Source organism: Chanodichthys erythropterus, chromosome 16 (genome assembly GCF_024489055.1).
Source record: "Chanodichthys erythropterus isolate Z2021 chromosome 16, ASM2448905v1, whole genome shotgun sequence".
Lineage (NCBI taxonomy): Eukaryota > Metazoa > Chordata > Actinopteri > Cypriniformes > Xenocyprididae > Chanodichthys > Chanodichthys erythropterus.
The window spans coordinates 32,450,721-32,466,141 of NC_090236.1; the positions used below are offsets into that span (position 1 = coordinate 32,450,721).

Here is a 15,421-nt window from a genome sequence, read left to right on the forward strand (position 1 = left end):
GCAGAAAAGCTCTGCATCCATGCCCTGGCCGTGTTCAACGGGCTCCAAGGGAGGCGGAGCAGTGTCTTCCGGCTCGCCAGCCCATGTTTCTGCTTCGGAAGCCGCAAGTGACATGGAGTCATCCTGCTCGTCTTCTGTTCCTCCAAATGAGACAAGGTCACTTGCTTCGGCAGAGGGACGCTGCTCAGGGCGGGAGAACAGGACGGGAGATGGTTCCCTCGGAGGAGAAAGCGAGGCACGCGGGGGCTGGGCCGGCGTGAGCTCGTCTGACTCCAGGCGCTGAGTCGCTCTACCCCGCTGTCTCTTCCTGGCCGGTTTGCGGGAGGAAGAAGACGGGAGGGCGCGAGCGGTGAGATCGCCTTCCGTGAAGAAGGCGACCCGCGAGCGCAGGGAACTGAGACTCATGCACTCGCAGTGCGGGCATGAGTCCCCAGCAAGCGCGCCGTCCGCATGGGGCTTGTGCTCGAATGTAGCACATGAGTGACGGGGCATCGTGAGACGCAGGTGCCGTGAAAACGGCAGTTGGGTGGCTCTTTTAGAGCGGCGAGGACCGCGGAAGCTCTTTTAGGAGCGGTGAAAACCACTGAAATCGCTCTTTTAGAGCGCCGTTAAGCCGTGGGTGAAGCTCTCAGGCGGCGCGCCGGATGGCGGCAGGGGACACACAGGAAGCGGCCGAGAGGAAGCGGGAGGCGGCGGCTCAACGACGGCTCAACGACGGCGCTGATGCTGCAGTCAGTGAGGGCGCCGGCACTGTCCTCAGCCGGCGAGTCCAGGCGAGTCCTCTGCGGGAGCCTCTTCAGACGGCGTCGAGAGCTGTCAGGAAGGCGGCGAGCTTCTTCGGCTTCAGGTGGAGATCAGCGAAGAGATGTAGAGGTCGTCGCTGAAGGAGAAAACACTGAAATCCTATGGCGAAACGCCTGCTTATATAGCCCGTAACCCCGCCCATTCTGCGGGAATATTCGCGCGCTTTGTCGCCATAGGCCGCGCAGCTATGCCGCGTCGTCATTGGTTCAGCAACTTGTCTATGAGTGAACCAATGACGATGCAGTTACACTGCGTTATTGAAAAAGGCTTCAGCAGTGGGGAAAAAGGGAGACCTTTCCCCATACGCAGTACGAGCGAAGTATCGAAAGGGAACCCGAGTTTGACTCGCCTGCCCAGTTATTCGCATTGACTTTTACCACACACCAAATCTCTGATCTATTTCCAGGGCTCTCCGTCCAATAGTGTGGCCGCTACGCAGCCTGCAACGCAGGACACACACGCACACACACACACTCACTACACATACACCGAGCGAGATAATCTGTTTTTTGTTGTTGTTGTTGTTGTTTGTTTCCTCTTCTATATTTTGTTTGTTTGAAATGTAGTAATTGTCTATGAAAACTGGTTAAAAGGAAAAAGTCGATTGTGAATTATGCAATGTGAATCAAAATGGTTTTGGTATTTAGTTTGTCACTGGAAAAAATATATATAGCTATACAAATTCTGTTGAAAAATGAATTGTGGTTTGCCTTGCCTTGTGGTTTTCATTTTTTTTTTCTTTAAATAACATTATCTTGAACTAAAAGCCTTCATTCTGTGTCATTCAAGCCATTTTGAATGCCATTAATTTTTTTGTATTGGTGGTTTGAACTGTACTGGGAAACTAAAATTATTATTATTATTTTTTGACAAGTTTTGACTTGTCTGGCGCCCGAACAATTTAATGAAACTTTAATGCTTTAAATTAAATCGGGGCAGCCACCGTTACAGAAGTGGCGCCCGAACAGGGACCTGAACCCAAACTTTGAGTACATAACAGACTTTGAATTTTTTTTTTTTTAATTTTGTGATCTTTGAACTTTTTTGAATTTGTGAACTTTGAACTGGATTTTTGAAATTTGTGATCTGTGAATACTTGCTGCTGGGGAACTTTGAACTTTTTTTTTTTGGACTGAGTTTTTTTGTGTGTGATTTAATTGAATTGGACATTGAGTATTTTTGTGCTTTTATGAACTTTGGTCAACTGTTTGTTTTGGAAAACTGTCAAGCCATTCAAGTCAAGGGACTTGTGTGACTAACGATATCACAAGTATCATTAAGAACTGTTGGGTAAATTCTGTGTGGGAAGAAAAAAAAACAAAAACTTGTGAATTTGTAAACCTCTGTGAACTGGTAAATTCTGTATCTTTTCAGATTATGACAGTGTAATCCCTCTGTAGTTTTGTTATTTTGGTGCCCCATTTTCCCCAAAGAATTTACACAGGCCCATTAGTATTTCCTTTAATTTTTATTTTTTACAACATTTCAAATTTGACATTGCCATTTATACACACGTTAACCATGGCCCATACCCCTCCATCACCATCCACTTTTGTGGCAATTGATCCTCCAGATATTGCAACACCCAATTGGGCCCCGGTGCAACAAACCCCACAACAACCTCGACAACCACTTCATGTTCCCACCTTCTACTCCACACCCACACACTTTCCTAGTCCTCCTCCAAGAGCCCAGGTGCGCTTTGCTATTCCACCACCAGGGGAAAATGTTCCTCCACTAACCAATGCTATGCAGTTGTGCACCTCCACAGAAACTACGCAAATGTCGCCTCCTTCAGGAATACAGAAGGACTTGCCTGGATCTCTCCCAACTCCTGGCAGAGGAATTTATCAATTGTCAACGCAAGTACAAGGGAACTGGGATACCCTGTTTAATCACCTCAAACAGCAGGACGAAGCTCTGAAAGTACTCACCAAGGAACTTGCAACTGCAACTTCACAGCATGATGCCAAGATTGAAACCTTGACTGCTCAAATTAAATCCAACCACCAGCAGCTTCAGAACACGATCACTGCTCAGAGACAAAATGAAGAAGAGGACACTGATCAACTGACAAAAGCCCTGAAAGTGATGGTAACGGGAGAACTAAAGAAAAGCGATCGCACCATAGTTTTTGAAGTTCAGTTCATGGTACAACAATTGCAGCTAGAGGTGCAAAAAGACATCCAAAGCATGCAGCAAAGTGTTCAAAAGGACTGTGACCAACTTACCCATGAAATTAGTCAATGTAATGTCCAACTGAATACCTTCAATGACTCCCTGACAGAGCTAAAAGAAGAAATGGATAGTTATTTCAAGACATCTGAAAAAACTGACTGATTTTCAAAGTTTACCCAAATCACCCATTTACACCTCCGCTGCAGAAGATGAAACAGCCCCCCACACAACCCCGTCTATGTTTCCACTTCCTCCGCACCCAACATCTGTGGTCAAGAGTGATCACTTGAAGCTTACCTTCCCCACATTTGGCAGACCATCGGATGATAGTGACCCTCTGTTATATTTAACCAGGTGTCAAGGCTTTATGGCATTACACCCTTTGGATGATGCAGACATTCTGGCAACCTTTCGCACTGTCCTCTATGGAACCGCACGGGACTGGTGGGAAGTGGCAAGGTCCTCTGTTAGCACCTGGAATGAGTTTGAGACAGCATTTCTTTCAGAATTTCTCTCTGAGGACTATGAAGACGAGCTTGCTGAGCGTGTACGCACCAGATATCAAGGAGAAAAGGAGCCCATTAGAGATTTCGCTGTCACGTACAGAGCTCTATGTAAGTGTTGGAAACCTTCACTGCCAGAGAATGAGTTAGTTAAAATGATACTAAAGAATATTAAACCATACCTCGCCAGTCAACTTCTCAGCAGAGTAAGTACAGTGGATGAACTGGTAAAACTTGGTTTTAGCCATCTGCCAAAACTGAAACTTTTACTTCTAAATGTGAGTCCATACCTCAACAGTTAGTTGTGCCTGTAACCATTGGCCACTGGACAGGAAAGGCTATCATTGACACAGGGGCAAGCTATACTATTTTACATGAGAGCTTGTGGACAGAGCTCACCTCCGCTGACACACTCTGCCTTTGGTCCCTTGGACCCCTCTACTTGGCAAATGGTGAGACTGCCGTACCTGCAGGGTGGACACAAACGGATATAACCCTCCACAACCAAGTCTTTTCCATACCTGTAGCCATCCTTTCCTCCAAAGCTCTAGTGTACTCAGTGGTCTTGGGATTGGATTTTATATTCACCAGTGGGCTGCAGATCAATGTTGCAGATGGAAAATATTCTTTCAAGTCCACTCCGAACAACGAATATCCTTTCCAGCCTGGACAAGCTAGCATTTCTGCTAGATGAATCCTGCATCTAGAAAAGAAAGCACACAGAAAAAAGTCAGCCCAAATTCGCTCACTGTTCAGCTCTATTCCTCCACCACAAATAACAACGGTATCCCAGCCTACAGATAATCTGGATGACCAAACTTTGATAAAGACTCTAGTAGACCAAGCACACTTACCTCCTGAAAGAAAGTGTCAACTACTTCACCTCCTAGAGAAAAATCCTCAAGTCTGTACCCTCCAGCTCGGAAGAACAACTGTACTCCAGCATTGTCTTTATACTGTCCACCCTGTACCCAACAAACAGCGTCCATATCGATTAACCCCAGAGAAACAAGATCTGGTACAAGAGCAAGTTAAAGAAATGTTAAAGAATGGTCTCATCGAACCTTCACACTCTGCTTGGGCTTCACCCATTGTCCTGGTCCCAAAGAAAGATGGCAGCTTGTGATTCTGCGTGGACTACAGGAGGGTCAATGCTATCACTGAGAGATGCCTATCCTCTACCTAATATTACTGAGATCTTGGAATCCCTTTCCGGCTCAGTTATTTTCTCCAGCATTGACCTCAACAGTGGGTACTGGCAGGTGACGATGGAACCAGAGAGCAAGTCCAAGACTGCTTTCATCGCTCCATCTGGCTTATACCAGTTCAATGTCATTCCATTTGGGCTGAAGAATGCTCCAGCAACATTTCAGCGATTAATGGAGACTGTGCTAGGTGAACTACGAGGAAAAATATGTTTTGTGTATATTGATGACATTATCATTTACTCACCCTCTGTCACCCAACACTTTCAGGATCTGCATACTGTCTTCTCCTGGTTGCACACAGCTGGTTTAACCATCAACCTGAAAAAGAGTAAATTCTGCCTTCAGGAACTGACATTTCTGGGACATGTGGTAAACATAAAAGGCATCTCTGCTGACCCCAGTAAAGTAGAGGCTATCCGTTCTTACCCTGCACCAAAGAACCTTAAAGAAGTGCAACGATTTCTTGGACTTGCAGGGTTTTACCATCGGTTTGTGCCCAATTTCTCTCAGATTGCAGAGCCTATAAATGCCTTGAAGAAAAAGGGACATACTTTCCATTGGTCACCACAATGTCAACAGGCCTTTGAGAAATTGAAGTCTTGTCTCACGTCACCTCCTATCCTAGGACATCCGGATCTCCAGCTTCCTTTTGTCGTCTACACTGATGCCAGTGACTCAGGATTGGGTGCGGTGTTGACACAACAAAAAATGCAAGGCTTGGAGGAAGTCATGGCCTATGGCAGCCACACTTTAATGAAGGCGGAGATTAATTATTCAGCTACTGAAAATGAGTGTCTGGCAATAGTGTGGGCACTAGAAAAATGGCAACATTACTTGGAACCAAAACTGTTCACCATAGTCACAGATCATTCAGCTCTTCAGTGGGTCATGAATTCCACAAAAACCATGGGACGTCTAATCCGTTGGGCACTCTGCCTGCAGAAATTCGACTTTGTAGTTGAGTACCAAAAGGGAAAACTCAACGAAGCCCCAGATGCTTTATCCCGTATGCACTCTGCACCTGGATGCCACCTGTACTCCACTCAGAAGGAGGAACCAGGGTTTCCCATTTCAGCAGTACACATCTGGGAAGAACAACGCAAAGATCCAGAAATTACCAAGATATTTCAGTCACTAGCAGAAAATTTTCTTCTGAAAAAGATTCTTCTGTGCAAGACCAATACGAAGTAATTGAAGACCAATTATATCACCGAAGTCATCTGACAAATGGACAAGTGCACTATAGAATCTATGTTCCTGCCACCCTTATCCAAAACATTCTACAACATTATCATGCCCAGCCCTTAAGTGGTCATTTGGGAATTTACAAAACTTACCAGAGAGTACACCAGGTCGCCTTCTGGCCAGCCATGTGGACATCTGTCAAACAGCATGTTAAAAGGTGTATAAAATATCAAACCTTGAAAAGTGAAAACCGCAAACCTGCTGGGAAAATTCAACAGACCACCACCACTCACCCAAATGAGATGTTGGGAGTAGATATCATGGGTCCTCTGCCTCGCAGCCCCCAAAGGTATGAATATCTACTAGTGTTCGTGGATTACTATTCCCGATGGGTTGAATTTTTCCCCTTGGGAAAGGCCACTGCTCAAACTGTTGCTGCCCATCTCAGAGAAGACATCCTCACTCGTTGGGCGGTACCTGATTTCATCCTGTCTGTTCGGGGTACGCAGTTTATGTCTGCCGTCTTTCAAGACATCTGTGCAAAATGGAAAGTCACCCAGAAAATGACTACCGCGTACCATCCACAGACAAACTTGACAGAACGAGTGAAAAGAACGTTAAAACAGATGATTTCAGCATACGTGGATGATAACCATAAAAGGTGGGACTAACACTTACCTGAGCTACGGTTTGCCATCAATTCAGCGGTACAAGAAACCATTGGTATGTCTCCAGCCGAGCTTCACCTAGGGAGGAAGTTACAAGGACCAATGGACAAGCTGCTCCATGGGCAAAATCTTTCTCCTACTGCTCCATCTTACGAAGTCACAGAACTTCTGGCTAAGTTGCAAGCTAGAGCCAAAGAATGCATCAAGAAAGCCTCTGTAAGACAACTCCGTAGCTACAACAAATCCCGAAGAGATGTCACCTATAACGAAAGAGATCGGTTATGGTTGAGACATTTTCCACAGTCAAGTGCACTTCACCATTTTAGTGCTAAACTTGCCAACAAATGGAAAGGTCCCTATCGAATAATAAAACAGCTGGGACCAGTAAACTACCGTGTGGCATTAGAAGACACTTGTGAGGATGTGCGTACCACTCATGTATGTAATCTGAAGCCATGCTTTCCCACCGCTGAGGAGTTATCATCTGGAAAAGTCCAAACTTTTGGAAATCTTCCATGAATCTACTGATGAAGACGAGGAGTTTCTTGGTTTCTGACAATACTCCCTTTTTAACAAACGGGGATTGTCTTCTCCGGGGGGGAGAGTGTGGCGATCTGAAAAAAATGCATACAAATTACTTTTCCAAATGGGCGGAAATTAACAATCAGGAAGTAAAGAGGAAATTGTATAAAAGAGAGGGGAAATGGAAGGAAGAGAGGGGTAAAGAAAAAAAAAAAAGAAAAAAGGGGGAGAGAGAAAGAAACATGTTGGTTATTGAACTGGGACACATGCTACCTGAACCGAAGGCCTGCCATTGTTGTTGCTGGATTTTTTTTGTGCGCTGACCGGGTGCAATCCTAAAGTGACGAGAGGAACTGAGCTCTGCACTGTTTGCTTGCCTGGCGCAACATACCTCCTACCTCCCAGTTTGACTGGCCTACTACAGGTATTCGCATTGATTGACTCCGACATCTTCTAACCTCATGGCAAATCGCCTAACCTGTTCCTTGGCAACCGGACGCGATCGCAGAGTGACTGCAGAATGTTTGATCTCCACATGTTCGTCTGCCGGGTGCAACGTAACCCGAGTTTGACTCGCCTGCCCAGTTATTCGCATTGACTTTTATCCCACGCCAAATCTCTAATCTATTTCCAGGGCTCTCCGTCCAGTAGTGTGGCCACTACGCAGCCCGCAACGCAGGACACATACGCAGACATCCCAAGTCTCCCGGAAGTTCCGGGAGTCTCCCGCATATTGATAGCGGCTCCCTGATGCCCGCAAATTAGTTAAAATCTCCCGGAATCTAGAGCGAGCGAGCAAGAGCGCACATAGAGACTGTTTCAAACCAGCGTGCGCACGGCAGACAGGGAGAGGGAGCGAAAGAGAGACCTTGCGCGCGCGCGTGTGTGTGTGTGTGTGTGTGTGTGTGTGTGTGTGTGTGTGTGTGTGTGCATGTATGCGAAGCGCATGTATGACAGAGAGCATCCCGAATGGCCTTTTTCGGCAAATCAACCAATCAATTATCAGTTGACAAGTTTCATTTCATGTGCATATTATTCAGGCTAGTTGCCAAGGGATGATACCTCCCTGAAATGACTTTTTGCAGGTTGGGATGTCTGCACACGCACACACACGCTCACTACACATACACCAAGCGAGATAATCGCTTGTCTGTTTTTTTTGTTTGTTTATTTTTTCCTCTTCTGTATTTTGTTTGTTTGAAAATGTAGTAATTTTCTATGAAAACTGGTTAAAAGGAAAAAGTCGATTGTGAATTATGCAATGTGAATCAAAATGTTTTTGGTTTTGATTTTTTCTTTAAATAACATTATCTTAAACTAAAAGCCTTCATTCTGTGACTGTCATTTAAGCCATTTTGAATGCCATTCATTTTTTTTGTATTGGTGGTTTGAGCTGTACCGGGAAACTAAAATTATTATTATTATTTTTTGACAAGTTTTGACTTGTCTGGCGCCCGAACAATTTAATGAAACTTTAATGCTTTAAATTAAATCGGGGCAGCCACCGTTACAAGTTAAGTGTACATTTGTTTATTTACATTACTTGCATTCATGTAATGTAAACAGTGTTGACAACAGTGAATTCTACATAATAGCACATACACACATCACTCATGGAACATAATCCATCATGCATAAGTCATAATACTTTATATATTCTTAATATTTTCCTGTCAGATGTTAAATAAACATTTAGTAAGCATCTTTAAGATGTATCCTCTTCGGAGAATTAAGTTATGTGTGTTTACTAGAGCTTGTTATCTATAATAAAACATGTTTTTACAGTAAAATCACAACTATAGTGTCTAGCATCTTTACACATTCAGCAGTTTACTCTACAGTAGTTCAACAAATGTGATGTTAAAGTCACATTTGTTGAACTACTGTAGAGTAAACTGCTGAATCGAACCGTGAAAGAACCGTGTTTTTGGTTTTCAATACTCACATTTGACAGCATCCGCGTCGCTTTTCTCCTCCGTGTTTGATATGACGTATCATCTCCCGTGGCTTCCTGGGATAGAAAAGTATTTATCGAGGAACACTTCAGAATCTGGGCGGAAGCTGCAGGCCATCCGGGAACTTCTCGACTACTTATTTATGATTACTTTGGTTTCTGGCATACTTATTCGCTCGCCTACTGCTTTTCCCCTATTATATAGTAGTAGGTAAGTAGGCGTTTTCGGACGCACTTTAAGTAGGCGCACGGCTGAATCTTGCGAGAATTAGTACGTCACCCAGGTAATTTTCGCCTACTCTTTTTGCTTCTGACATACTTATTCGCTCGCCTACTGCTTTTCCCCTACAATAGTAGAGAAGTAGGCAGTTTCGGACGTAGCCACTGTCACCTGCCACTGTCACCTGCCACATTTATGTTCTCTAATTGACTGTGATCTGTTTTCATTAAGTGGGTGGATTAACATACACAGGTGTGCAATCATTAATAAAATGGCCGCTGCTCTCTTGTGCGGGTGTGCAGGCTAAACGCCAGATGAACGGTGTGTTCCAAACGGCATATATCGCTCTCCGAAGGGCACTTCGGAGTGAAAATAATCATGGCCATATTGAAGGGTCGTTCCAAACCGAAGTGCTCAAAACTGGCCACTTCAAAGGGCCCTTCGGAATGAAGGATTTCGAAGGGAACAACTGATGGACACTTCGGGCCCCCATGATCCTTTGCACAGGGAAGTTTGACAGGAGTACAGGAGGGTACAGGAGGCTCAGAGTTTAACTATGTATGTATAGTATTTTTCTATACTACTGTAATATTTATACGAGTTAGATTTGGTACATTATTATGGTCAAAACAACATTGTACTTAAACAAAAATACTTTACAGCTCCCTTTATCAGTCTATTCAAATGTTTAAAATACATAGACACAATAGCCTACATGCGATAAACCTAAAATAGCCTAAATAAATAAATAAACTAACGTTAAACAAAGGGTGCAGCTTGCACAATCTATCCTCTTTGATTGTCTCGTTAAGATGACGCTGAAGTGCGTTCCAAAAGTAGAGTTTTTTCGATCCCTACACCCTTCATCCCTTCGAAGCTCTCACTCCGGAGGGTAAACCCTTTGAAGGGATTAGGGCATAGGGATGAGCCCTTCCGAATGGAACGCAGGGCCTGTCTGAGTTGTCAGTTTTTCAATCCTTCGTCATGTATTACAGGTTACCTAGCTCAAATTGAGATGGCAGCGCCAACACTTGATATCAACAATTGAATTTGAATGGGAGCCTATGGTGACATTTCCCTAGTGAAAATACAATTACAGATATCAAGAATTTTTGCTAGTGGCAATTCAAATGTTGATATCAAGAATACCTATTTCTGTGAGCGATCAGGCAAACTGCCTTTCGCAGGATATAAATTGCTGATATCAAGAATTCTAGTTTTTACTAGTGGAAATATAATTGTTGATATCAAAAATTAACTTTGTTACTAATGGAAATGTAATTCCTGATATCAAGAATTAGCATTTCAATAGTGAAAATTTAATTGTTGATATCAAGAATTCATATCCTGAGAATAAATAAAAGTCAAAACGGCTTGCCATAGGTTTCTGAGAAACATTCTATAAATGAGACCCAAGATCTCTAGTGTCTAGCCTGCTGCAAAACAGTAATCAGACAGACTCAATGCCTTCAAATATGCTTTAATCTTGGAGGATCTCAGACCAATTTAAGAGAATTCCTCTTGACAAAAAGTGTACAGTAGTTTTTTATAGAATAGGAGCATGACAAATGGTGACATGATTCATTACATAATTCTTCTCCAATATGATTGGTTCTTCATATGTATAATTCTCTGTCACTAGGTAAAAGCAAATCTGGGTTTCTTTCAGCTTGTTACTCAAGTCATGAGGTTATATATTTAGACAGCTGTATAGTTTAGTTTCCCCTTTTGCTATAGACACATTTTGGCACAAGTGTTGGGGATATTTAGTTTTCTAAAACATATAAATGTTAATCCTGCAAGAAAAAGGAATGTTAGTTATGATTAATTAAAAAAAAGTCCTTAACAAAGCCAACAGTTAGCATTTGACCTTCAGGTCCCTTAATATAATTTGAATTGATCTATATCAATTTAAAACACTAATGAAAACAACCAGTAAATACCAGCGTCTCACTGCAGGACATCTGTTTACAGATCTCTTCAAGATCCTGGACCTCTCAAATTCAGTGCCAAAAACTAAAAGATTTTATTCGTGAATAATTTGAATTTAACAATGTTTTCTATAAAGAATATTTAGAAATTTTAAAAACTTTTTTTAAACAATTATCAGCACTAGGACACACTAATGGAGGCTACTGTATTTTCCATATTTCTCTCAAAATTACATCATAACATTGAAACATATTATGCATACATTTCATTAGTAGTTTTTATTTAATTCATATATAGCTCATTTCAAAGATTCTTGATTGTTTTTATTTCTCAGATGCATCCCAGACATCCAGTTTTTTGGTAATTTTCTGTTTGTTCTTCTTTTCCTGTTTTGAGTGACATAGGATGTGCTGCCCCATGAATATGTGTTGGTGGTGGATTCAAACAATTGGATACAGTTTGTTTAATCTGCAATGAGAACAGTTAAAAACGTTTAGTGCAGGAAAGTCTTGACATCAAAAATATTGAATCATGATGGTGAATTAAGGAGGTTTTTGTCCCCAATATGTGACTAATATGTGATGTACCTTCTCTTGTTCTCTGAGAAGGAAACAGGTCATCACTCCCCGACAATCAACGCAAGAAACTTGAGGCTGAGAAAAACAGAACAGTGTGAAACTGTAAGCTTTTTTAAAAAAGTGTATTCTACAATGACTCCTATAGGCATTTAGACAATCAAGATCCTTCTGTGAGAGTGAATAGATACTTACTGTAGCCTTATTTTGGATTTTACAGTCTTTCCGATGGATAAACGGTTCTGTCCTGTCACATGTGGTGGGTTTTAATAACACATTAAGCATGCGCTTAGCAGAATCCTGTCATATAGAGAAAGATACAGGTAAAGCATAAAGATGACAATCATAAATGTAGGATGTTTAAAAAAAAAAGATCAAGCACTTTAGGTCCAATGCATAAGCACAGAAAACAACCAAAACAGACAAATTACAGTCAAATGTAAAAAAGGTTTAACATTTGAATAACTTACAGAATTTAAAATGGAGTCAAAATCAAGGTGTTTGGTTTTTCCTTGTCCCTCATTGGCTTTTTGTATTGCCTTGTCAATAATTTTTTTATCTTGTTGGCTTAGTTGATCATATCCGTTTCCGTCTGTGGACTCCAGCAGTAACAGAGCACTAAGAAGTAACAGTGAACCTCTCATCTTGAACAATAACTGAAGTCCTTCACTGTTTGCCTGATCTGGTCAGAAGCAGTAACTGGTGTCACGTCTACACTGAACACAACAGCTGTGATTGGTCTGCTTTGTAGGTGGAGACCCTCTCCAGGATGATGAAATAAGACAGAGCTTCTGCAGGTTTTATGAAGATAAATTTAAGACCCTTTTAAGATCAAGTCATAGAAATTTAGAATAAATCAAAGGGTATAATATCAGTAAATACCATGGGCGTAGGTTTGGTCTCAGCTTTGGTGGGGACACTCCAACCCTAACAACTCTAAGCTGAAATGTTCAGAAAAGATCCATAGACCCAAAGTTCCTACGGGTCACTGACAGTTATTAATATACAATCTTTCCATATGTATATGAACAGTTTTTGTGATTCAATTAAATGTAATATGGGATATGAAGACTTCCATTTAAAGGTGCCCTAGAATTAAAAATTGAATTTATCTTGGCATATTTAAATAACAAGAGTTCAGTACATAAAAATGACATACAGTGAGTCTCAAACACCATTGTTTCTTATATAAATCTCATTTGTTTAAAAGACTTCAGAAGAACAGGCGAATCTCAACATAACACCAACTGTGACGTAACAGTCGGGATCATTAATATGTACGCCCCAGTATTTGCATATGCCATCCCATGATCAAGGCATTAGACAAGGGCAGGCAGTATTAACGTCTGGATCTGTGCACAGCTGAATCATCAGACTAGGTAAGCAAGCAAGAACAACAGCGAAAAATGACAGATGGAGCGATAACTGACATGATCCATGATAACATGATATTTTTAGTGATATTTGTGAATTGTCTTTCTAAATGTTTTGTTAGCATGTTTCTATTGTACTGTTAAATGTGGTTAAAGTTACCATTGTTTCTTATTGTATTCACGGAGACAAGAGAGCCATCGTTATTTTCATTATTAAACACTTGCAGTCTGTATAATTCATAAACAACTTCATTCTTTATAAATCTCTCCAATAGTGTAGCATTAGCCGTTAGCCACGGAGCACAGCCTCAAATTAATTCAAATGTAAACATCCAAATAAATACAATACTCACATAATTTGATGCATGCATGCAGTATGCATGACGAACACTTTGTAAAGATCCATTTTGAGGGTTATATTAGCAGTGTAAACTTTGTTTATTCACTGTTTAAGGCAAGAGCGAGCTCCGTGGGCGGGGAGTATGAGCATTTAAAGGGGCCGCAACATGAATCGCCGCATTTCTAATTATGCCCCAAAATAGGCAGTTAAAAAAAATCAATAAAAAAAAAAAAAAAAATGGGGTATTTTGAGCTGAAACTTCACAGACACATTCAGGGGACACCTTAAGGCCCGTACACAACGGGATGAATATCGCACGCGTTTATTGTCAGCGTTTTTCGAGACGTTTTTTGTGTTCACACCCAAGCGATTTTCACTGGCGATGCGCCGAGTGAAAGTGCAAATTCACTCCCTGACAGTATGTGGCGCTTGTGCTTAACGATAGTGCAAATAAACTGATATTAATAAAGTTAGAGAAGATTTTTAAAAAAAATGCATATATAAAATGGCAGACATACATATAGTGCAAGTGAACGGTAGTGTAAATAAACATATTTATGAAACAGACATTCTCAACTATATTTCTTGAATGTAAAAGGGGAAAAAAAGTAAAAATACAGAAATAATACTGTGGCAGAGCACCCATAGTGTGCGTTTCAATCAGCTCTCTACTTCACTAGTCAGGGCACTGATCAGGGATTCGGCCACATTCATTTATATGGTATACTGATACACGACCTAGGAAGCTAGGGAGCTGAATGAGACGCAGGGATAGTTTGTAGGGGTCTTCCTCGTCTACTTACTTTCTCTTCGTCGTCTTGTGTGCTCGGCAAGAACGTTTTGTGCTTGAGCGCCACCAAGTCGTGTTTTACTGTAACTTCAGCAGCTCCAGGCACGTGAACAAAAGCGCCAATCTTATTGGTCGGCCAGTTTCTCATTGGTCGGCCAACGAACCCGAGGCGTCTTTTTAAAAATGATGCTTTTACGCCTCGCGTTTTTCGCGTCGGTGTGCACACTCACATTGGCGCCCGTTGTTTAGTCATGAGGCGTTAAACGTCGGCGAAAATCGCGCGAGATATTCGTCCCGGTGTGAACACGCCTTTAGACTTATATTACAAGAAAGAAAAAATCGTCGATTTTGTTATACCACATATAGCCTCCATTAACAAGGATGTGAAACATCATTAAAAAAACACTGGCATATTTTAAATACAGATGAGAAATGTAAATATGTTTAAAGACCTTTATTTGTGTTTTATGGGGAAACAATCTGCAGGATTATTGGTGCATGCTGATACAGCTGCTGCTGACATCCAAAACAGTTAAAGATCCAGTAGGAGTCAAAATAATGCCGCATATATATGCAAAAAAATAAAGTTTTGCAAACGGAAATTAAAGTATTGAGGAAAATAAATGCGCTTTTTGCAAACAAAAATAAAGAATTGCAAAACATAAATGAAACGAAAAGCAATGATTTTGCAATACGTATTTTCCATGGTCATATCTATTAATTTATTTGCAACGCTTCTGTGCGCTGGTGTCATCCCACAGGTTAAGAGATTTTAAACAAACACTGTTAATACACATGCAGTTAACCAAACAAAACAATATTTTTTTGCATATATTGCGGCATTATTTTGACTCCACACAGTAGGCTTTTTCCCCTCATGTAGACATAGCTTGTGACCTAAAACGGTTAATAAGTTACGAGTTACTCAAAAATACAAGAATTTGAAATTAAAATTTCTTCATCATACAGTTAATGAATTATCTTTTTGTGGAACAGATATGGTACTTCCAATGCGTTGTTATACCAAGAACGGAAATTACAAACTGAAAGCAAAGTCTGAATACTGTAAAATTACATGGACTGACTGAAGACTTTAATCTGTCTAGTATTTTTTTTCCCTCCTCAAATATTAACATGACAATTAGATAATGCTCCTGAGATGGACCGCT

At 41.5% G+C, this 15,421-nt stretch overlaps 1 protein-coding gene across 1 annotated transcript; it reads right to left on the reverse strand.

Annotated features, from left to right (window-relative positions):
- Positions 1–10,712: 10,712 nt before the first annotated feature.
- Positions 10,713–12,463, reverse strand: LOC137003307 (cystatin-like protein). Its single transcript, XM_067363417.1, has 4 exons — positions 12,220–12,463; positions 11,945–12,049; positions 11,762–11,827; positions 10,713–11,642 (listed from the first exon to the last, which is right to left on the reverse strand). The coding sequence occupies exons 1-4, from the start codon at positions 12,391–12,393 to the stop codon at positions 11,505–11,507; spliced, it is 483 nt and encodes a 160-aa protein (XP_067219518.1). The 5' UTR covers positions 12,394–12,463; the 3' UTR covers positions 10,713–11,504.
- Positions 12,464–15,421: the final 2,958 nt, after the last annotated feature.